The sequence below is a fragment of the Oryzias melastigma genome, linkage group LG13, assembly GCF_002922805.2.
Source record: "Oryzias melastigma strain HK-1 linkage group LG13, ASM292280v2, whole genome shotgun sequence".
Lineage (NCBI taxonomy): Eukaryota > Metazoa > Chordata > Actinopteri > Beloniformes > Adrianichthyidae > Oryzias > Oryzias melastigma.
This window is the reverse complement of record NC_050524.1, coordinates 4,148,152-4,170,962: the sequence shown is the minus strand read 5'-3', so window position 1 is coordinate 4,170,962 and position 22,811 is coordinate 4,148,152. Positions and strand designations below refer to the sequence as shown.

Sequence of the window (22,811 nt, the reverse complement as noted above, 5' to 3'; positions counted from 1 at the left end):
AGTAATGTGTTTTAAAAGACTTTAATGTTTTATTATGACCTCTAAATCACACTCAAAACAACAACAAAAACAATTATTTTAATTACCAATGTGTTTGTATCTCTATTATTTAAAAGCCAGAGTAACATCTTAAAAATGATGCAGAAACAAACTTATTTTCCATGTAAAATTATTCTCTTTAAATTAAATAGGTGTGAGTGTATGCATTGTAACCATTTTTATTATTATTATTTATTTATTCATTAAATCTTTAGGCCTCCACACAATTAAAAATATATTTACAACATAACGATAGTTCAGATAAAGGCGGTTTTCTGTCTCCTCCTCCGCCAGCAGACAGGTCATCCCGCCGGCAGAAGGCCGCCCTCTCCCGGGCGGGACACCGCAGCCGGACCCGACCCCGCGCTGCATGATGGGAAGTCTGGGATGGATCAGGTAAACCGCTCCGCCTCGACAAGAAACGTAAAAATGCTGCTGCAAATCCGGAAACATTGATATCGACTTCAAAATATATTTTTTTGCTTCTGTCATTTAAATATTACAACATTACAAAACATTACTTGCTGTCTTAAGTCGGAACATTTCGTACAGACAGAGGTAATATACGCAAATCGGAACAACAAAAGCGAAATATTACAAATTCAGCAGAAAGAGACAAAAAAAAAGTTCTTTAAGGCAAAAATATTCAATTCTTATTTGACAATTTTCTCATTCCAGAGGAAAGAAATCATACACTTTTGAAACTGTGCTCCAGTTTTTCTATTCCCTTTAAAAATCGGACAGTAATAAAGCTACAAAACTTTAATTATTTATCCGGCACTAGTTTTAAAACTAACCTTTTTTATTTTTTATCATTTTTATTATTTAGCTGTATCGCTTTGGATTACTGTATTTATTTATTATCTACATTTTTTCAATGCTTTTAGATTCTAATATCTGCTTCATCTTTCTTCCACTTTTGTTGCCATAAAGTTTGTTATTTTGAGTGACTACATCTTCTGTTATTTTAGATGAGTCAATAAAAGAAAAATCTTTTATGGGTGTACTTTTACAAGCATTTCTAACTAAACCTTTAGCTAGAAATGCTTGTATTGTTTGGCTTGTATGTAGAATTATTAGGTATTTGTTTTCCACAAAAAATAAACCCATCTATCTGTGTGTCAGTGTAACTCACTATTTTTTAGTAATTGCATTCAGTCTAAAACGTTTTATTATTGTTTGTCATAATTGCAACAGCAACATAAAAAGTCCTAAAATTCAAAGGGAGTTTTTAGTCTCCAAAACAAACAGATTAAACAAAATAGGTACAAAAAATATGTGGTTTCCAACAGCGAGCTTCTTCTGTTCTTTTATTTTGAAGGGCTGAGGCGGAAGTGACCCGTCGTCAGCGCTAGCTTGACTGTGTTGGTCCTGAGATGACAGGAGGAGCTGAAGCCGAGGAAGCGACAGGTGAATGATCTATAGTTGCAGTTTTTCATCACTTCACCGGCTCAACTCCCAGTAAATTCAGCACAACCGCGAACAGAAATGTCTAAACCTACGTGACACGCGCGACCGAGCAAAAAAAGGCTCGAGTTGAACTTCAAAGTGTCGCAAAACGGAGCCACGCTGCGGGAGCTCGGACTTAGCAGGTGGGCTATAAATAACTTTTAATTGCTGTTGTTGTCTGGAGGCGAATCTTTATTTACGCGCGTGTTTTATTCTGTTCAGATTAACAGGTATTAGTGAGGCGTATCCGCTGTTGTTCTCATGAACGTGACGCAGTTCTCGTCACTCCTGCTGGGTTTAAATGGACATGTAATTATTCCAGAAAGATGAGGCCTGTAGCTCCGCCCACCGTAAACAAAGCCCCCGGAGAGCGCGCGGGGGGCTGTGTTCGCGCCTGCCCGCGTGCACTCTGTTTGTAGTGTAACACCTGACGTCATCAAACTGTTTCTTTGCAGATGACTTTAACTAGAAAAACGACATTTTTAAGAGGCAGAAAAGATTAAAACAAAAAGATAAAATAAGAGTATAGTAGTTTTATCTTATCGTGTGATTAAAACAAAGTATTTATGAACTCAGTCAGGAAAATATCCACATTATTTTACAAGTGCGTCATTTGGAATGAAGATAATTATCAGTCATAGTGATGAGTGATGTCTGGTTATTACAGTCTGTCTGAGACTTTTTTTTTGCTTCTAGTTTCTCAAATGTCCGAGTACAAACAGTAAAAGTGCAACCAAATTTGTTTATGTTCACATACATCCCATAGTTATCTTCTAAATTATTTTAAATATTTACAAACTTGTGCACAAGAGTCTGTGTAAAATAATAATTTATTTCCTTTTTTCAGTTGTATCCTGTTTAAATTCTGCCTCCACACTGTCCCATTCTTCTGCTTCACATACAGGAACATAGAATACTTCTCTGTTTATTTTACATATTAGATTATTATAGTTCACACTTTTGTGACTTTCTTGTTCCAGCTGATTGTGATGACGTTTGGTTCTATGTTTTTTTTTTGCTGTCTTCTCACTCATTTCTCGGTTCTTTCAGCTTTTCACACATCACCATTGTTTTTGTTTTGTTTTCTAATTCATTGTTAGAATTTCACAAGTTGCTTCGCACCTCTAAAACCGGACCAGCAAATGCTCTGTCCCTGTAGGAATGTTGCCATGGCAATGACAGACCGGAATCATTTTCTGTGTTGGTCCAACAATCCTTAGATATAGGGTTTGGAGCTCAGAGTTCAGACGCGGCTCCTCCACATCTAGAGGTGTTCTGGACATCTGGTCCAGATGTCTCCTAGACGCCTCCCTGAGGAGGTGTTCTGGACATGTCCCAGCAGGCAAAGGCCCGGAGGAAAACCCAGGACATGTTGGAGAGACTGCATCTCTTTGCTGTCCTGGGAACACCTCGGGGTTCCTCTCATTGACATAAATAGAGATGGACAAGACAAGCTTGTTACCTCGGGTTCCAATGACATGAAGTCAGTTCTGTCGCCAGTTTTCTGCTCTATGGATACAGGGCCCATTTTGGGACCAGACAGTGTTAGCAAGAAGTGATCAGTCCAAAAATCTGTCAAATGCTTCAGGTGGGGCCAGCATAAACCACAAGCTCTTATTGAGGCATTTGATTGGCTAGTTTACAACTTGGATAAATTGCAGTAAAGAAAATATATAATGAAACAAAATTAGGTTTCCCAAGAACATGTTAAAAAGAGACACTAGACCAAGAATGATTGTTCTGACAAACAGAATGACGGAGGAATGGCTGTTTAGTTTTTAATAAAAGTCTATGGGATTTTGGATTTCTGGGACCAGCAGGTACTTCCTGTTCGGAACGGGAGAGGCGGGGGGGTGGCGGGATCAGTTCTCTCTTTACTGTCTATGGTCCTTCTAAAGCAGGAGTCTGTAACCTGCGGCTCCAGACCCACATGGGGGCTCTTTTATCCCTCCATAGTGGCTCTTTGGTCAAACATAAAATAAGTCATGGAGACTGCTGATCCAGTCATGTCGACTGTCGGAGTCAGCAGCTGCTCCTAACCAAAACTACCTAAAGAAAACAAATAAACAAAGCCTGAAAGCTAAGACTACCAAGATCCAACCCCAAACTAAAATAAAAAAACAGCAGTGCAAGACTGCTGAGGACAAAGAGGGAAAAAAAGAACAAAAAACAAATGAAGAAGAATAAAATAGCAATTTTAAGGAGTACTTAATTAGCATTTATTTAATTTAGATTAGTTACATTTATAAATTGATGGCTGAGGTGCACATAGATGATAAACTATGTAGGTTTTAACATCCATATTGACCTGAAGATGTCTTGTTTGATCAACTCTACCAGAATGAACAGATTTTATATGCAAAGCAAAACTTTGGTAAAAAGTTTGATCTTTTATGAATTAAAAGCACATATTATCTTATGCTGCACAACATTGGTTACTTGCTGTACTAAGATGATCCTGTTTGGCGCAGAGCATCTTTTATTTTGAAAATAAGTTATTTAACCTAAAAAGAAAAACAAAATCATATTTTGAGAGATGCTAGGTTCTTTTTATATTTCTGTTTTTGTTTGTGCCAAAAAATAGACATAATTCATATTTATTATAAAAAAAGAAGTTTGTGAATGTAAATCCAAATTTCTAAAAGGCTAAAATAAGACTATGCGGCTCCTTCTAGGTTTTGATCAATACAAAATGAGCCCAAATGGCTCTTTTACTGTTAAAGGTTGCCGACTCTAGAGGAGGTGGAGGAAGTGGCCGGGGAGAGGGAAATCCAGTCCAGAATGAGAAGACAAAAATGACATTGATTGTGTTAACAATTAAAAAAATGTTTTTAACTCTGACTGTTTTTCATGTTGTTTCCATTCATTTCTGTGTGCCTCCTTCCTGCTGCTCTCAGCCCCGTTTCTCTGAGGCGAGGAGGCCTGGAGCAGGAGCGATGCTGTCGGCGGAGGAGATCCTGTGCAGCACCCAGCAGGTGATTGCGGGGCTGGAGGCGCTGAGGGGGGAAAACCACAGCCTGCTGGAGAGCCTGCAGGTGGCGATGGAGAGCCGGGTGGAGCCCTCCAGCGGCAGCGTGGAGCAGGAGAAGAGCGGCATCATCCAACAGTCCCTGGAGAGGATCGAGCTGGGTCTGAGCGAGGCACAGGTACCAGAGTCAAAGCTCCTGTAGGTCACGTCCAGGTGAACGCTCAACCACAGAAACATCTTCCTTAGAACAAACTATGAACACGTTCCAAACTTTACAGCAGGAGTGTCAAACTCAATCCCTCAAGGGGCCAAAATCTAAAACACACTTTAGGTTTGTAGGACGAACAGGATAAACATTTATTGAACACTCTAAAACTACATTTTTAAAACTTTTAAACAGTAACTTTTTAACATAATTATGAACTAAATATATAGCATTGCGTGTGATAATGCTAGTATAATGCTGTAAGCTGAATTTGGCCACTGAAGATGCTAATACTGATAGCTGAAGATGCTAAAATTATAAGATAAAAATGCTGAAGCTGATATCTGAAAACGCTGAGGTTGATTAGGTTAAACTTAGGTTAGCCAAAATAGCTAGCATGTTAAAAAAAACTTCAAAACACCCTAAAAAAACAACAAAAAAACCCTAAATTAGCCAAAACAGCTGGCTTGTAAATATTAGCTAAACTCCAAAACAGACTAAAAACCTTTTTAAAAAGTCTGAATTAGCCCAAAAAGCTAGCATGTTGCTGAAAAATAGCTAAACTTCAAAATGCCCCCCAAAAATAGGGAAAAAAACCCTAAATTAGCCAAAAACAGCTAGCATGTAAATATTAGCTAAACTCCAAAACAGACTAAAAACCTTAAAAAAAAGCCTAAATTAGCCAAAACAGCTAGCATGTAGCTGAAATATTAGCTAAACTCCAAAACAGACTAAAAACCTTAAAAAAAAGCCTAAATTAGCCAAAACAGCTAGCATGTTGCTGAAATATTAGCTAAACTCCAAAACAGACTAAAAAATCTTAATAAATACCAGAATGACAATTTTTAAAACTTTAAAACTGTAGCATTTTAACATAATTCTGAGTAGTAAAATGCAGGAATATTATTCCAGATTAAATCAACTTCAACCTTAAATAACTTTCAATATTTTACTCGCCATAAAAATATATTCTTTCAAAATTTTTCAAGTTAGAAATGGGCGCATGATAACATCGCACCATTAATAACAATAAAATAAAAGGATCTGGAGGGTTGGATAGAATTAACTAGGGGGCCGGATCTGGCCCCTGGGCCTTAACTTTGACATGTGCTTTACAAGAATGCTTTTATTTACCCCGAGATTGTTCCTGTTTACTGCAAACAGGAGAGACGTTATCTGAAGTTGAGAAACCACCTGAAGTTCAGTCATGAAGCTTGAGCTCCTCCATGTGGAGAACTTCCTGACCCATTCGATTTTTATCACAAATTAAACAGAATCTCAAACACAGATTCCAGGTAGGTGTCGGCTCACCGGACTTCCTCTGCTCCTTCTCCTCAGGTGATGATGGCGCTGTCGGCTCACCTCGGGTCTCTGGAGGCCGAAAAGCAAAAGCTGCGAGCTCAGGTGAGTTCCTGCAGAAAAACCTCAGGTGTTTGTTAAATTCTCGTCTTTGAAGATGGAATCTCCAGTTCTTAAAGATCCATTCAATGACAATTGTGGTTTTAAAATGCTGTCAATCGATTAAAACATTAAAGTTCTACAGGCTTCTTCAAAACATACTTTTGTGTCATCTCCTGGACAAAAACAAGCTGTAAGAGGTGAACTTTCTGATCCGATAATTTATTTAATCTATCATGACGATCATTTTCTTTTGTAAGCTAAAGGAGTACATATAGACAAATTAGACAGCGCCCTGCCCCATAACGTCAGGTTTATTTTTGGACTATTTTTTAATTAGTTATTCTCCTACTCATAAGACACGTCACTCAGTGAACTGAATGGTGTATTCTTCTACCTTACCACAAGAGGGAGTTTCCATACTGAACCTGCCATGAATAAAACACCAAGAGAAGCTGATTGTGTGTCTGTGTTGGTGTTCCAGCTGATCAGTAAAAGATTAACTTCAGAAAAAGAGGAAAAAACATTTGATGGGTTTTCCTTTCAAATGTGCAACACTGCTACTGAGGTTGAGGTCTGTGTCACATCAGTGGTATCTTACCATGTTACCATGACAACAAGCCGGATCACATATCAAATAATTCAGCAGAAGATACTTCCTCCGTCCAGTGTAATTAATGGGCATTAAAAATATGAATGTGTTCATTAATGTGTTAACAGGACTACTTTTCTACATGTTCTTTTGGCATTTTTCTCATGATTTGAAGACCTATAAAAAGAAAATTAAGTAAAAATTAGCTTTTTTTTAATTTAAATTGTTGTGCATCAAGAGCAGAAGAAAAAGTCCTTCATTCTGATGCATCCACTTGTGGACAAATAAATCCATGAACGTCTTTGTTTTCCTCATCTTGAGCTGGAATCTGGATCAAAGTTAAACCCTCATAGGTCCTCCTTGAACGTTTGATCTCAAATGTTCTGTTTTCATCCATTTGACCTCCCCATCGACCGTCCTCCTCAGGTGCGTCGCCTCTGCCAGGAGAACCAGTGGCTGAGGGACGAGCTGGCCACCGCCCAGCAGCGGCTGCAGGACACCGAGCAGCAGGTGGTCACGCTGGAGGAGCAGAACAGACACCTGCAGTTCATGTCCTCCATACGCAAATACGACCAGGACGAGACGCCTGTGGTGAGGAAGAACAAACCCAGACGGACGAGAAAACAAGATAAAAACTCATCCCGACACAAGCAGACTGAAGCTAATAGGACGCCTGATAAACCCGACTTTTCTAGCTCCTGGTTTCCATGACGATGGCTTTGATCTCTGAAGCTAAACTTCTTCAGCAGGAATACTCAAAGTTTTCTTCTTCTGTAGGACGACAAAGAAAACTTTTCTACCAAGGGGTCTCTGGATGATCTGTTTCCTGCAGACGAGGAGGAGCAGTCTCAGAGTAAGAGACCCCCCCCACACACACACACACAATCCATCACAGCATTTAAAGGGTCTGTTGACTCTCTGTTGGTCATTGCCAAATTTTTGATGAATTAAAATAAACTTTTAATTCTTGAAAATAGTCAGAACCAGTCTGTGTGCTGCCCCCTACAGGTTGAAACGAGCTATAACAGTTGAATTTTGATTGATCAAACCTTTTAAGTCTCATTTCATGGTTTATTATAACTCGATGATGAGCAATGATAACTCTCCTGCTCCACAGCCCCGCCCCTCTGACTGGATTTTCAAATTTTAGCTGTGGGCGGAGTCAGCCTCCAACTTCCCTGTTTGGTGACTCTTTAATGAAGAAAAACACTAAAAACTTTTTCACATAAAACCGTTTTTATAATAAAACCTTCAGGTAGAGAAATACTTTCCTCGAAAAACTTCTTGTTTTTGAGACTTTTATACTTTTTAATATAATTTATTTAAGTTGGAAAATCCACAGAAAATATGTGAAATATTTTAATCTAATGGCATAGAAAACCGTTTAGGAGATTAAGTTTTTCAGTAATTCATTATATTGATTTTATTAGTGACTTTTTTGTTACATTTTTGTTCTAAACCAGCAGATTTCACATCCTTGGTTGTAAAATGGCGTTTTATAAACAAACTTAATTCAACTTTTGCTCATTCGATTTTGAAATTCTTACCATAAAATGAACAAAAAAGAGTTTTCTTTGTTGAATGAATCCAAGAAATTCCTACAAAATTACTTTGATCCATAGATTTCTCCTAATTTTCGTGGCTTTTCCTGTTTCAGTGTCGCAGCCTCACAGCAGCGCAGCAGCTGCAGCGCAGCAGGGCGGCTACGAGATTCCCGCCCGCCTTCGAACGCTGCACAACCTGGTCATCCAGTACGCGTCGCAGGGCCGCTACGAGGTCGCCGTGCCGCTCTGCAAACAGGTGAGACGCCCTCTTTGTGCTCGCCGGTTTCCTCAGAAGACGTAACGTCTGTCTGACGACCGTCTCTCTCCAGGCTTTGGAAGACTTGGAGAAATCCTCAGGCCACACCCACCCGGATGTAGCCACCATGCTGAACATCCTCGCGCTGGTGTACCGGTGAGAGCCGTTACCGTGACAACGTCCATCTCCTCTGATCCCGGCTTTGATCCCGGGCTTATCGTTCCAGAGATCAGAACAAATACAAAGAGGCGGCGAACCTGCTGAACGACGCGTTGGCGATCCGGGAGAAGACTCTGGGCATGGACCATCCTGCTGTGACTAACTCCTTCTGTTAAACCCCATGAGGCTTCAGTTCAATAAACTAAACAAAAACTTTTATTTCTAAGTTGTGTCTTGTTGTGTTCAGGTGGCGGCGACGCTCAACAACCTGGCAGTGCTTTACGGGAAGAGAGGGAAGTACAAAGAAGCAGAACCTCTGTGCAAACGAGCTCTGGAGATCAGAGAGAAGGTAAGAAGCTCAATGACACACATCTCAACCTTCATTCTTTGTTTCGCAAAGAAAAAAAACCTTCATGTAAATATTGTGGGGCTTTGATGGAATTCCAGGTTCTGGGAACGGATCATCCAGACGTGGCGAAGCAGCTGAACAACCTGGCTCTGCTCTGTCAGAACCAAGGCAAGTACCAGGAGGTGGAGCAGTACTACGAGCGCGCCCTGCACATCTACCAGAGCAAACTGGGGCCTGATGACGCCAACGTGGCCAAAACCAAGAACAACCTGGTGAGACTCAAACCTGTTTCCACATGTACTCGTGCAGTTGGTTCTGGTGGTGCTGTGTATTTCATATGTGCCAAAACCTCTTGAGGCCTTGAGGGGCGGAGTCCTACATTTTTTCCAACTAAGTTGCCACTGAAGCTTCTTATGGGCAGAACACACCTGACCCAGGTAACCAGCAGCAGGTAGGTTTGGGTTATAAACCAGCAGGATGTTGGCCCTCCACGACTATTCATGGAGTAGTGAAATAAACTAAAATAATAGAAAACATTTAACAGAAATGATGCTTGAGGACGACTGTCTGAATGATCAACCAAGCGAGTCGGAAATCTTTGGATAATTTTGACTTTGATGCTGTTGATTAGTTTGCAGGATAACCAGTTAATAATTGTCCATACCACACGCTAAAGCAGGTCACTGATGAGAACATTGCGTCCGTCTTTCAGGCATCGTGTTATCTGAAACAGGGGAAATACAGACAAGCTGAAGCTCTCTACAAAGAGATCCTGACCAGAGCTCACGAAAAAGAATTTGGATCTGTAGAAGGTACGGAGACGTGGATTAAATATGATATCCGTTCTGGAGCTCATTAACCCATTTTTATCTCCAGGATTTTGACACTGCATGAGACTCTGGTCTGCTGGTGTGTTTTACTGTTTTATCTTCGTTTTTATGGTTTTTATACCTTGTAATTTATCTGTATTTAACTCTTTAGCTGTGTTTTTACTGTTCTTTGATCTTGTAATGTGCGGCGCCATATAAATCGAATAAACTGAACTCATCATCTTTTCCTCCAGGCGACGGTCGTCCCAGCTGGTCAGGAGGCGATGATGGCGGTCCTGCCCAGGAGGGACTGAGGCGCAGCGGCTCCTTCACCAAACTCCGCGAGTCGATTCGCAGAAGCAGCGAGAAGCTGGTCCGCAAGCTCAAAGGGGTCGGACTAGAGGAAAACACCCCACGGCATGCTGGGTAAGCACTGTCAGAAAGTGTTCTGTCTCATATTCCATGTTTGACCTGCGGGGCTTTTCCAGGATGAAGAGGGCAAACTCCCTGAACGTGCTGAACGTTGGGGCCAAAGACAGTCACAACAGCTTGCAGGTTGTTTTACATTTTTAAACGCAGACAAATTTTCAGGAAACCTAAAACCTGTTATTTTTCTCCCAGTCGAAGCACCTGACCGACAGTCGAGTCCTGAGCTCCAGCACACAGAGTCTGACCAGAAGAAGCTCACTGGGAGGGATCAGCTAACAGACTTATGGAGCTTTCAGCTCAGAGACTGACCCAGATCCACGTTCTTCTGCCGGTTCGGTCACTTTATTCCTTTCTGTTTGCATGTAGGTCTACTTGAAAGGTAAAGAAAACATCTGAGGTTTTTTTACTTCTAAACCTGAAAAAAAATCTTTATTTATTTAAACTTCCAGTTGAAAAACAAGAAACACCTCAAATATCAAAACAAATGTTTGGCTTTTATTTTATGACATTTTTAAAAACTTTTATCAGTGTCTTTTATCACTTCCAGGTTAAAGTTTGGAACATAACGTGTAGCTAAAGATAGATTAAATGCTGGAGTAATTTTAACTAAACTCATATCATCTTATTGTGCTAAGTTGTTTGTGGAACAATAAAACAATTCTATTTATTTATTTTTAGGTCATAAATGTAGAGAAATGTGGCTTCTAATTCAGAAATCAATCATAGCGCCATTTTTATTCATGATCAATTGAAATATTCAGTAAATCTAGAAATATTACTTGAAAATTGAACAAACGAGTAAAACAACAACATCATCTGCATATTAGCTGACATTTTTGGAATTGCTCTTCTTACATGTTTACTAATCTAAGTGAGGTCTTTTGGGCCGGTGGTTCCGAATCTTTTAGGGCCGTTTAATGTCAGAGACCGAAGTTGACGTTCGTTTTATTTAGATTCTGATTTACCTTAAAGTTTGAGGGGAAAATAAAATGTTCACTTCAAAAGAATCTTACATGAAATCTAATATAAAATAGAAAGTTTGAAAATGTCTGTAGATATTTTATTGAGGAGGAAGATTCAATGAAACTGAAGTTTTTGATGAAGATTTAAGGCAAAAACTTTAGTTTTTTCTTTTAAAATAAAAGCCGTTTTAGAACTAAACAATCCAGTTGAGGCTCAGTTCATCCTTCAAGGCAAAAATAGAATTATATTATTAAATCATAACCTTTGTCTATGAGGTATTTCTCTTTAACTCAGATTATTTTCTGTGTTAAAATTCTTTAAAATGAGCATATCTAACAAAAAATGTTTTTTTACAAATCAGAAACAACTTCTATTTAGCAATTTCTTCTATTTATTTTATTTTATTTAATCTTCATCCTCTGTGAAAGATGTTCTAAAATATATTTAAACAACAGAATCCATTCAATTGTGATATTGATGTTCTCTTCACCGTCAAAGTGGAAACTAAAACCAAAAAACCGACTTGTATCGTCTGACCTTTAAGGTTTGGTGGATAAATACAGCAAAATGAAATGAAAAAACAAACTAAATTTAACCGTAAACAAACGTTTGAATGTTTATTAGTAGTGAATTTGTAACATTAGAGTGTAGATCGCTGCATATTATGCAGAGGTAACAACAGTCACTAAATCCAGATTTCTACTCAAGACTTCTGGTTTTAGTCTGTTAAATTCTGATTTATTTTATTTTGAAGTTGAAGACGAATCTTCTCAAACTTTTCAAATATCTTATTTGTTAATTTTGGTCGCTACTTGAAGGAAATAATGGAGAAATTTAAGACACGAGATCGAGTCACTTGTGATGCATCAAGAGTGAGTTATAGAAAAGAATCTGGTAGTTTTACAAAATAAAAGTTCCTTCAGAATAAAATTAATGAATAACATAGAAAAAAAAATCTTAGCATGGAGGTACTGAGGGTTGGGGGGGGGCTGGTTTAGGCAACATTTCTTTAAATATTGGTGAAATAACTTTGCACATTTTCTACTCAAACTTCTTGTAAATAAACATTTAGTCTGTTTAAAACACAGATGAAAACTTGAAGACATTTAACGTTTCTGAGCTGTTGCTCAGGTCAAACTGAGTTCAGCGTCAAGCCTTTAAGATCACTCTGTAATGTGAGTTCTGGATCCTTTTTCTTTGATTCCTCCAGATGAATTAGAAAAGGACAATTGATCTGCAGCATCAATGTGACTTGAATGTTTCTGCACATTCCAAACATGATCTGTATGTTTCTGTAGGACTTTCATAGAATTTATGTCTTTTTTTACATTTCTGACATAATCTGGTAGCAAGAAATAAATTCATTGTTTGTGTGGGAAAGCAGCGTTTTCTCACATATGAGCTAAACTAAAATGGTTAGTATTGAGAAATGTTAGTTTTTTATGTGTGGATGAGTTTATAGAATTTAAATGTTTGACGATCAGTAGAGCTGCTGAAGTGAAGCTTTTATGTCACCAATAATACACAGAATATGTGAATGAACTGGACTCTGAATTTTTATTTCTTCTTTTAGTTTTAGCTCTAGAGTTTTTAAACTTTCAAATGGAGCCAAACAACAAAATGATTAAGTTTATCAGAGAAATTTATATTTTTAAGACATTACAAATTTAAATATTTGACTATGGAAGTTTTTTAGTTCCATCAGACTCTTTTTTTTAACCCCTGAATTTCTATTCTGAATTTTTTTAACCTCTGAATTTTTTTTCTGAATTTTTTTACCCTCAGAATTTTTTTTCTGAATTTTTTTAACCTCTGAATTTTTAGCCCTGAATTTTTTTTTCAACCCTTGCTTTTTAAACAGCAAAATTTTATGCTTCCAAAAATATTTTCTATCTTAAAAAAATATGTGTTTTTAATTTCGAGTCTTAAAATTGCCATGGGGTAAAAAATTCAACATAAAAAAATCCAGAGGTTAAAAAAATTCAGAGTCTGATGGAACTAAAAAACTTCCATATTTGACTTCATTCTATATATATATATATTTTTTTTAATTTTGTTACATTTTGATTAATTTCAGGCTGGAGTTTCAGAAAATACAAAGTCTACAAAAATAAAATCTATCTAGTCTTTTTTTTGTTTTACATTTTGCCGCATTAGATAAAATAAATTCATCAAACAGCTAAAAGAAAAGAAAAGTAGCAAACAATTTTATCAAGAATAAAAACAGTTTTTTAATGAAATGCAGTAAAAACATGTTATTTACAGTCTGTATGACAGACAGGAAACAGGTTTAAAGGTTTTCAAAGGAGCCTGTTCCATCACAGCGTTACCACGGCGACCGCCTCAGGCCTGGTGAGCGATCTGGGTAATTCTCTTCAGCATTTCCTCAGACTGCAGCTGCTCCAGCGTCAGCAGAGACAGACCCAGCTGGTCCTCCTGCGGACAGACAGCAGGTGATGTCACCCGCAGAGAAACACGCCGACGTTCAGGCCGGGTTACCTGTCGGAAGGGCTGGGCCATCTGCCGCAGGAAGTGCTTGGACAGCTGGACGGTCTCGTCCACCGTGAGGTTCAGGCTGCCGTCGTTGATGTGCTCCTGGATCCATCGGGGCAGCTTTCCTCGCTTGTCGGCTCGAGCGTATCGCTGCGGGGCGCAGAGCTTTTAGGGAGGACCGCTAACTCCTCGCGTCTCACCAGGAACCTTCACTCACCTTGTCGGCGAAGATCATGAGGCCGTAATCGGTCTTCCCTCGGATGGCCCGGCCCACACACTGAGCGGCGTGGCGCATGGCGTCGAACGTCAGGAAGTCGTTCTCCCGGATCTGGAACTGATCCCTGAGGTACTCCAGCCGCGCCTGAACCCAAGAAAACGTCGGTTTTAGGATTTTACAGGATTGTTTTGTGCTATCTTAGGTATGTTTACGTTAAAAGTGGGGTCATCTGGACCCAACAAGACATTTTATCTTCACTGGTGTCGGTGGCAGACATAAAATCCTCTCTACCTCTGTCATGGGGGGGTTAATCACACATCAATATTAGAGTGGGGTCATCTGGACCCATAAAATAGCACAAGGGTTAAAAATATTAGACTTTCCTATTTTTAAGAAAAATGCTTTTATTTTGAAGGATTTTCTCTTGTTTTTCTTTGTAAAAAGAGAATTTTTTTTTTTAAATTTCAACAAAATTGCAAATGATTATTTTTCTTTTTTCCATAAAGTTGAATCTACTTGGATCAGTGATTTACTCGGTTATTGTTGTAAATCAAATAAATGCAGAGGAACTTTTTACTGTAGAGTTGTTTTGTTTTATTTAAATTTTCTTTCATAAAAGTGACTTAAGAACCATTTTTAATAACTTTTTAGGATCTGCAGCAGTTACAGTCTGCAAGGAATCACAATGATTGATTATTTTTATAATTAAATCAATAACTTTTTTAGTTCAAACACTAAAAACGATGTTTAATTTCTGAAAACGGACGATGGAGGAGGAGCCAAAAGGGTGAACAAACTTTCCTCCTGGTTTATTTTTTTTAGCTTCAACAGAAATCCTCCAAACTGCAGAATTTAAGATAATTTTTCTTCATCTTATTCCTCCAAACTGTAAAACAGATGGTGGACGTTCGGTTCTGATGGAGTTCTGACCTTCAGGATCCGGCTCTGCGTGTAAACATAAGGAACTCCGAACATGATGACGGCGCGGCCAAAGTGATGCACTGAAGAAAAACAAAACACATTTACCCTAAAGGCAGATAAACCCCATAGACCTGAGACTCTGGAGGATTTACCAAAATCGATTCCCTCGGAGACCTTCCCCCTCGCCACCGACAGCAGGATGGCTCCTCTGCCGTTCTCACAGGCCTGCAGAGAAACTCGGGGAGTTCAGGCGGAAACACTGGAGCTGCGCTCAGCAGGAGGAGCTCACTCACCTCCTGGTACTTCTCCAGAGCCATGCTGGTCTCGGCTGCATCCGGAGTCTCGATGAAGATCAGTTTGTTCCTCTGGATGTTCTCCAGGATTCCCTGCAGAGCGACCAGGATGTGGAGTCAGACGTTCTCCGTGGAAAACTCGCTCAGCCGAGGTTCCATTACCTGCTCGTACCACGACGCCACGATGTTCTCCATGTAGACGTAGCTGGTGAAAAACGCCACGATCCCGTCGGGAACGATCGCAGACATCTCCAGGAGCAGGTTGCCATAGTTACGGATCACAGCTACGAAACAAACAAATTAACATTCCCTTCATCTTCTGTGAGAAAGCGATGAAGTTCTGCACCGACCGAAGTCTTCTCTGGTCTCAAACTTGGAGCTGAGCGCCACCTGGTCGTTCCCTCGGCCCACGATCTGAGCGAGACGACAGAGACGAGTGAGGAGGAGCCACCGTGAGCGCCACGGGCGCCGCCACAGCACATACGCACCAGGGGGCACAGGCAGGTCCGCGCCAGCGTCATGGTGAAGGACGCCATGGTGACGGGACGGAAGTCCAGGATTTTAGGGTAGATGTCCAGAGGGGAGAGGGTCTGAGGAGAGAGAAAAAGGATTGACATTTAATGTGAAATTAGGATGAATTTTAAGAAGAGCACTTAGAAAATCTCAGGTTAACGAAAAAATTAAACCCAGAAAAACGTTTAATCTCATTGTAAACCTTTGACCATTTTCTAATCAAACTAAACAGAAACGTTGAGACTAAACAGGAACTTTTCAATTAAATGTACATGATTGTAAATTAAGTTTAATAAAGGATTTGGTTTAGTCGTTCCTTCAGAAGTTGATCCGACTGAATCAGATGTTGGAGCTGAGGAGGACAGACGTACCCCAGACGTGATGACCACCGACTGGAACCTCTGGAAAACCGGTTTGATGGCTATAGACGGATCCATGCAGCTGTGAGGACAGAGACCCGGATCAGGACGGTCCAGCAGAACCGGGTTTGGAGCCGCAGCTCCGACTTTCTTCACAACATTTTACTGTTTGATTTTGATATAATAACATGTCAGGAATATTTGAGAAGGTTTTAGATTGTTTGTACTGGTGCTGTCATGCGATTAAGTTATGATGCGATTAATTAATTGTGACTTGTAATTAATTCATCTAATTGATTTTAATCGCAAGGATTTCTAGTCTAATAATTGCTAGGAAAAAGCTAATTTTGATGTATTTTTTTTGAATTATTGACATTGTGGTGCTATAAAAATCAAAATAAAACAAAACAGGTGACTTTATGAAGGTTTTTTAATTATAAAAAACTTCCAACTTTTACTTCGACACCACTGAGATAATTTTTTTTCCAATTTTGAACAATTAAAACAAGAAAATGTGAAGTTTCCCTCTGAATTTATCCTTTTTTTAACTTCTCATGTCGATCATGAGAGCAGAGTCTGTACATGCTGAAGCTGTTTCCATGACAACGCACCGACAACATGGTCCGCTTTTGTGAATAACAACTTAAAAACATAACAGGACGGAAGTTCTAATAATTTACTTATTAAAGCGATAAAAAAAAGCCGTTAAAATGTCCGTAATTAATTAATCGCCATTAATGTGGTTATTTAACCGCCCTAGTTTAAATCCTGGTTTTACTTCATAGTTTTTAGGACAAACTTAGCAAAAAGTGTTAAAATTATTTCATATAAAACCTTTTTTCTTGAATCTACAGCCGGTTTGTGAATCTTTAATTAAAATGATTCCATTTTACTTGTTTCTTTGGGTTTTTGTGTTGAGCTGAAGCTTCTGCGACTCATGAAAATGAACAGATTTTGATTTGCAGCTTGTTGAAGGTTAAAGAGTTTACAGCTAAAACTAAAACAAACTTTTACAGCTGGAGTTCAGAGAGTCCAGAGGAAACGAGTGACGACATGAAAACAACCTCTTTCTGGGGTTGTACCTGAAGTGAAGGACGGGGTTGGCGATGGTCGGAGTTCTGTCGTCGAACGGTTCGATGATGATGGTGAAACCTTCAGGGACAAAAAGACTGACGTGAAAACCAGACTTCCTGCGTCCTGCAGGGATGAGAGGATCCGAGGCGAGCAGAACCTAAGCTGTAGGTGCTGACGAGAGTCGCGAAGTTGGAGATGAGAGTGACGGCGGAGAAGTCTGCGATGTCGGCGATCTCCAGAGTTCGAAGCAACGACTGGAGCCTTTCTGCACAAAACCTGAGGAGACAAAATAAATAAAATATAGATATATAAATAAGATAGATAGGATAGTTTAGATAAGACAGATAAAAGAAGATATAGGATGGATCGTGTCTACAGGGTGAGATAGTTATCATATATCTGGGCGGTCTCCACTGAACACCAGGTCTAACAGGAGTTCATTACTTGTAGTGATGGTTAAGAAACGCTCATTCGGTTTAACATTTAGACTTCATGTGGTGGAACACGCCAAGAACATTCTAGTGAACATCAGAGCTCAGATATCAAGTCTTTTTTTAAAGGCTTTTTAAGGTATTTCATTCAAAATCATAAATCCAATTCGTTTTAAGTCTTCCTGGGAATGTCGTCTGGATTTTGTGACTGAATTTCACGACAAAATGAACCAATCACCATTCTGTCTGTGATGGAACAGACGCCAGCCTCTAATAAATGAGATTCTCACAAACAGAACCGTGTGGACGTTTTTGTTTTAACCCTTTTATACCGGAGCTTTAGCGTTACAGTTATTCAGGGAAAAGCAACTTTACGTTAGAATTGTGTTGCATAACGGAGCTAAACTGAATCAGCTGATTCCCAGTGATCGTGTAAACAGTCAAAGAGCGTTTGTTATTTTAACATCTCCGGTATCGGCTCCGCCTCCTGTCCTGAAGCGGTTCCTGGACTGACCTGAGGGGTTTGCGGTCAATGCAGACCTTCTCAAAGATGTCCTTCAGGAACTGGGGAGCGCTCTCCTGAACCACATGCTGGACGCGCAGGCGGGACTTCAGGTACTCCAGGAAGCGCCGCAGGAAGCCCAGGAAGTGCTCGGCTGTGCGAATGGAGCCGGGGACGGCCTCTGGCGGAGAGAAGAGCGTCCCGCTTCAGTCTGCGTTCTGTACCGGAACCCCAAACCCAAACCGAGCTCCAACCTTGCAGGATCTCATCAGGTAAGACCGGATTGGCCAGGTAGACGTCCGTCTCTCTGGCGACGTTTGCCTCCTTCAGCCCCTCCACCAGCCGCCGGTACTCCTCCCTCAGCTTGGCGGCGTCAGTGTCCTTAATCCTGCAGACGAGAACGAACCAGTGAGAGGAGCTGAAACCACCACAGATACATTTAAGGGAATTACTCTGATGATAGTTGTCTTGAAACCTAAATGGCTTCAGAAACACGTTAACTGAAGTGAAACCGATCCGACTTGAAGATCGAGAAGTTCTCCTCGTGGAGGAACAGATGATTCACCAACACTTCTGGGATGAAAGCAGAAAGGAAAAGATCCTCCCAGAAATGTTGAGGATTCTTCCCTTTTCTTCAGTTTGGATCAAACAGAAATAACTTTTTTTTCTCAAAAACACTTTGAGTTTGACTCCACACTCAGATGTTTTCTGTTTTCTTTTATCTTTTAAGTTGATTTCCTTTCATTTCCACGCAGATGAGAGTCTGATTTATGGTTAATGACAACCAGGGACTTCATTACCCATAATTCCTGATGACATTTAAGTTTCATGACCCAAAAAAACTCCAGTTTCCACTGAAGTTTTTATGTGGATTCGTTTCTGTCTGACCTCTGGATGGTGTGCTGCAGTGTGTCCACGTTGTTCTGACAGCGGTCCAGAGTTCTTCTGGTGATGTTCACGCTCATGGAGTCGATGCAAACGTTGTCTGAGGGGAAAAAATGGGCAAAAAAGATGAAGGTGAAGTAAAAAAAAAAACAACCAAAAGAGAGACGGCAGCAGCTGTTTACCGATGTTATGAGCTTCATCAAACACAACCACAGATTTCTTGGCGAGCTCTTTGGACACCAGGTCTGCTATCTTTGGGTCCAGAAGGTAGTGGTAGCTGTAGACTACGATGTTGGCGTGAAGAATCTGAGGACAGAAAGTGAGATTTGAACCCAATTAAATCATAAAAACATTAATTTAATGCTGAAGCTCATCAAAACTCACAAACTAATCATGAGTTTTGATTCTTTTCTTTGCAAATAAGTAGCGTTTTTTATTTTTTCAGGAGGAAAGGGGTCAGAGAACGCAGCAGGAACTCCTCCAGGTCACTCGGTTCAGGTCACAGGTCATGACTCAACAAACAAAAAAGGCTTTTGGACCAAAAATGATCCATGGAAGAGTTTGAGAAAGACACTTCTGAAGAAAAAAAAACCTTCGAGACAAAGTTTCTGATGAGACAGAACTTCCTGGAACATCAGAGCAGCAGTCAAACATGGTGGTGGAGGTGTGATGGTCAGGGCCTGCTTTATCTTCACTGATTTTACAAATTTTAAGTTTCTTTAGGAAAATCTTGAAGAAGAAAGTCAGTCTGAAGCTGCAGAGCACCAGGAAGTCCACGGAACAGATTCAACATCTGCTCAGTGCCCCTGTGGTAAAGTGTCCCCAGTGAGACTGGAAGGTCGTGAGTTCAAATCCTGACTCTAAAACTCTAAAAATGGGACCCAGCGCCTTCAGCTTGGCTTGGATTTGGGGGTTAAACCAACAAATGGTTCCAGAGTGGAGCTGTGTCTGCAGCTCACCGCTCCCCCTAGAGGATGGGGCAAATTCGGAGAACAAATTTCACAAATTTCTGGACCTAAACTAAACAAATGAGCAGTCGTTAAGGCAAAAGAACCCTCCAGTGAGCAGAAATCCTTCGCAGAGACTGCAGCTGCGCAGTCGGGCTGCATAAAGGAAATTCTTTCTAAATGATTTGGATGTTTCCTTTAATCATCAGTGGATGATGAAACAGGAGAAGGTCCGGCGTCTGCTCACCGAATACCGAGCCAGATAATACGGACACCAGCCTTTCCGTCTGCCAAAGTCCTTCAGGTCGTCCAGGTTGTAGATGCCAGCAGGAAGAGGAACCTGCCGGCCGACAGAGTCGAACTCCTGAAACACAAACCCAACAGTTGCAGAGATTCAGCCACATTGACCTTAAAGCGGCCAGACGTCCGTGAGCCGATGATCTACCTCGTAGAAGCGGCAGACGGGCTGGTCGGGGTTGCTGTGGCGCTGAGCCCGAATGTAGGACGCCGTCAGGCTGTGGCACTTCCCGTCCACCTCCTTCCCAAAACGCAGAGCGCTCACCTGGAGAACGAGGAGTTTACCTGTTTGATCAACATTTCCAGGAAGGAAACCTTCAGCCCCAAAGGGTTTCTACCTCAGGATGGATGCAGAGGTTCTTCCTGGACGACAGCGCCAGAGCCAGGAAGTTGTTGACTTCTCCGGTTTCTTTGGCATAGAACTCCATCAGCTTCCTGAGCTCCTCCACCACCTGGATGAGGGGAGAACTTAAAAAGCTCCAGGAGATTTGCTCGTTGTTTGCTGTGGACGAGTCAGACTTACCTTCTCGATCTCTGGAACCGTCCTGGAGCAGTAGATCAGTTTGGTCACATCCAGCGGGAAAGCCTGAGAGTCAAACACAGCTTAGAGCAGCCGCCGCCATGAAGGTCCAGAAGATGCAGAGCTGGACTCACCCTCTGATAAGCAACGATGAGGGACAGCAGGGAGATGGTCTTCCCTGTTCCTGAAGGCATCTCCAGCACTCCATGACCCTGAACCACATAGAAGACTTCATTTAGTCACCTTCAATAAGTTCTCTTGGTTTATGAAAAGACTGCACTACATTTCCCAGAAACCCACGCATGACCTGAATGAAAGATGCTCACCTTTGCGTCCAGAGTCCTCTTCAGCTCCAGCATGTAGGAGTACTGCTCCGGATAGATGTAATCATACGGAAAATACACCAGCAGACCTTCGATGTTCAACCTGCGACCAAACAGGATCAAAAACACTGAAATAAACCCCACGAAATAAATCAAACACACCAAAACGTTCACATGAATACCCCTAAAAAGAGTCAGCTTTCATGCTAGCTCTGCTAAGTCTAATCTGTCAAACCAAACATTAGCATTAGCATCGGCACGTGCTGTTGTCCGCTTTTTGTTTACGTCATTGTAAGAAAACAACTCACTTCATCTTTAAAAAAAAGCTTTCACAGTTTCGTCTTTGATTTTAGATAGCTTGGTCACTTTAAAGCTCACAGGTTTGAGAAAACTTCACAGAAAACACAACATTAACATCGACTTCTTCTGCTGTTGATACCTGTGGTAATAAACGCACTACCGCCACCTTCAGGCAGGAAGATGAACTGCAGGAACATCAGGAGCGTCAAAAATGTACTCTGTAAAAACTAATGTTTTACTCAAACTTTAGTGAAACTAATTAGTTGATAATATATAAGTTATTTGACATAAATCGACATTTTCCAATGTAAACAACTCATCAGAAGAATCAAGGAAATAAGAAATGTATCTATTTTTAAAATAATGTCAAATATTACTGTGCGAAAAATAAAATTAATTAAAACAAATAAGACCAAAAATCAACATATACTACTGAAGTATTTTTTAATATGATAGCCTTTTATATGAAAAAAAAATACATGAAAAAGATCTTCCTTCATTGAAAATAAAATAAAAGTGCAATAAAACAAATTAGTGGGATTTTTTTTTAATGTGACTGAGTCAAGAACTGAGAGGATTAAACAATTTATTCTTCAAGGGTGACACTATATTTTAAATAATGTAATAGTTTTTAATTTTTAACCAAATTTAAAGCTTATCACAGTTTTGATTGTTTGAGTGTTTATGAAACATATTTATTTATTTCAACATATTTAATTCTCACATATAATTTTATTCATGTATTTTCTTAATTTTTTTATTATTGTAATAACACATTTTATAGTGTCTTTTGCATTCATCCAAGTATTTTAAATAGCAAAATACAGAAATGATCTTTCTTCATTTTTTGTGTGTAAAGTAAATGGCATTAAAGTTGATGTAAATTAAATATTAAATTCCTGTTTTTCCTAGTTATTTTTTTCTTTGTCTTCATTGAACTGTCAACCCCTCACGTCCATGTTGACAGGAAATGCATTTTCACAATAAATGTAATCCCTTTTAAGTACAGTACTTTTTTCGTTATTTTTTCAAAAATGTTATCTTAATTTTATCTTTTTAAAAGCTACTTTTTAAAAATCCTAAAAGTAAAATTTACATTAAAAGCACACCCATTTTCATCTATTTATTTATTTTCAGCTTTTCAATTTAAAACTGCAGTTTCAAACTAAGGCCACCAGAGGGCGGCATTTAGCCAACAATCAAATGCATTCCTGTCTTAAAACTTATTAAATGTTAAAACCTGATTTATATTATTTCTCCTCTAAGTTTAATGAAACCTTTTTACATGGAAAAACAAAAAAAAACGATTTATTCATTTTTTGTAATATTTTAGAAATTGATAATTAAACACAACTTTCAAATTTTAACTTGAAAAAACAAATGAACAAATGATCCATGGATTAACCAGATATTATATTTTTCCAATAATTTAAATTAAAAAAAAAATCAGAAGAGTTATCTAAAAATTATATATATTTATTAAACGATTGCACCCAAACATACATGCGATGTGCATTGATAGGTTATAGTTACTTTCCTGGGGAGGGTAACAAAAAAATCAATTAAGATGACTAGT

General features: G+C 39.6%; 2 protein-coding genes across 4 annotated transcripts; one reads left to right on the top strand and one right to left on the bottom strand.

The window, feature by feature from the left end:
• Positions 1-392: 392 nt before the first annotated feature.
• On the top strand, positions 393-12,702 carry klc3 (kinesin light chain 3). 2 transcript variants are annotated; one of them, XM_024277655.2, is made up of 15 exons: positions 393-435; positions 1,361-1,449; positions 4,386-4,634; positions 6,000-6,065; positions 7,078-7,242; positions 7,429-7,504; positions 8,309-8,451; positions 8,525-8,607; positions 8,678-8,765; positions 8,858-8,959; positions 9,058-9,231; positions 9,672-9,771; positions 10,023-10,194; positions 10,257-10,323; positions 10,390-12,702. In XM_024277655.2, exons 3-15 carry the CDS (start codon positions 4,425-4,427, stop codon positions 10,471-10,473), a joined length of 1,530 nt encoding a protein of 509 aa, XP_024133423.1. In that variant the 5' UTR covers positions 393-435; positions 1,361-1,449; positions 4,386-4,424; the 3' UTR covers positions 10,474-12,702. The 2 variants fall into 2 exon arrangements, with proteins under 2 accessions (XP_024133423.1, XP_024133421.1); XM_024277653.2 differs by lacking the exon at positions 393-435 and having other exon boundaries at positions 1,365-1,631.
• A 664-nt stretch (positions 12,703-13,366) lies between these two features.
• ercc2 (excision repair cross-complementation group 2) lies at positions 13,367-21,420 on the bottom strand. 2 transcript variants are annotated; one of them, XM_024277626.2, is made up of 23 exons: positions 21,375-21,420; positions 20,939-21,038; positions 20,747-20,824; positions 20,616-20,678; positions 20,431-20,544; positions 20,241-20,357; positions 20,043-20,159; positions 19,031-19,154; positions 18,852-18,948; positions 18,218-18,351; positions 17,976-18,144; positions 17,188-17,306; positions 17,039-17,108; positions 15,969-16,038; positions 15,573-15,674; positions 15,435-15,498; positions 15,247-15,368; positions 15,085-15,177; positions 14,944-15,016; positions 14,801-14,871; positions 13,871-14,014; positions 13,660-13,803; positions 13,367-13,596 (listed from the first exon to the last, which is right to left on the bottom strand). In XM_024277626.2, the coding sequence occupies exons 2-23, from the start codon at positions 20,969-20,971 to the stop codon at positions 13,504-13,506; spliced, it is 2,211 nt and encodes a 736-aa protein (XP_024133394.1). In that variant the 5' UTR covers positions 20,972-21,038; positions 21,375-21,420; the 3' UTR covers positions 13,367-13,503. The 2 variants fall into 2 exon arrangements, with proteins under 2 accessions (XP_024133394.1, XP_024133392.1); XM_024277624.2 differs by having other exon boundaries at positions 21,244-21,381.
• Positions 21,421-22,811: the final 1,391 nt, after the last annotated feature.

What these genes read in the sequence shown, in the direction of transcription:
- klc3 (XM_024277655.2), top strand. Translation starts at nt 4,425, where the DNA reads ATGCTGTCGGCGGAGGAGATCCTGTGCAGCACCCAGCAGGTGATTGCG. An exon ending in CCAAAACCAAGAACAACCTG is followed by an intron (nt 9,232 to 9,671) that starts GTGAGACTCAAA and finishes TCCGTCTTTCAG; the next exon opens with GCATCGTGTTATCTGAAACA. An exon ending in AACACCCCACGGCATGCTGG is followed by an intron (nt 10,195 to 10,256) that starts GTAAGCACTGTC and finishes GGGCTTTTCCAG; the next exon opens with GATGAAGAGGGCAAACTCCC.
- ercc2 (XM_024277624.2), bottom strand. An exon ending in ATTGACCGCAAACCCCTCAG is followed by an intron (nt 17,307 to 17,975) that starts GTCAGTCCAGGA and finishes TTGTCTCCTCAG; the next exon opens with GTTTTGTGCAGAAAGGCTCC. An exon ending in TGGCGTCGTGGTACGAGCAG is followed by an intron (nt 15,178 to 15,246) that starts GTAATGGAACCT and finishes GTCGCTCTGCAG; the next exon opens with GGAATCCTGGAGAACATCCA.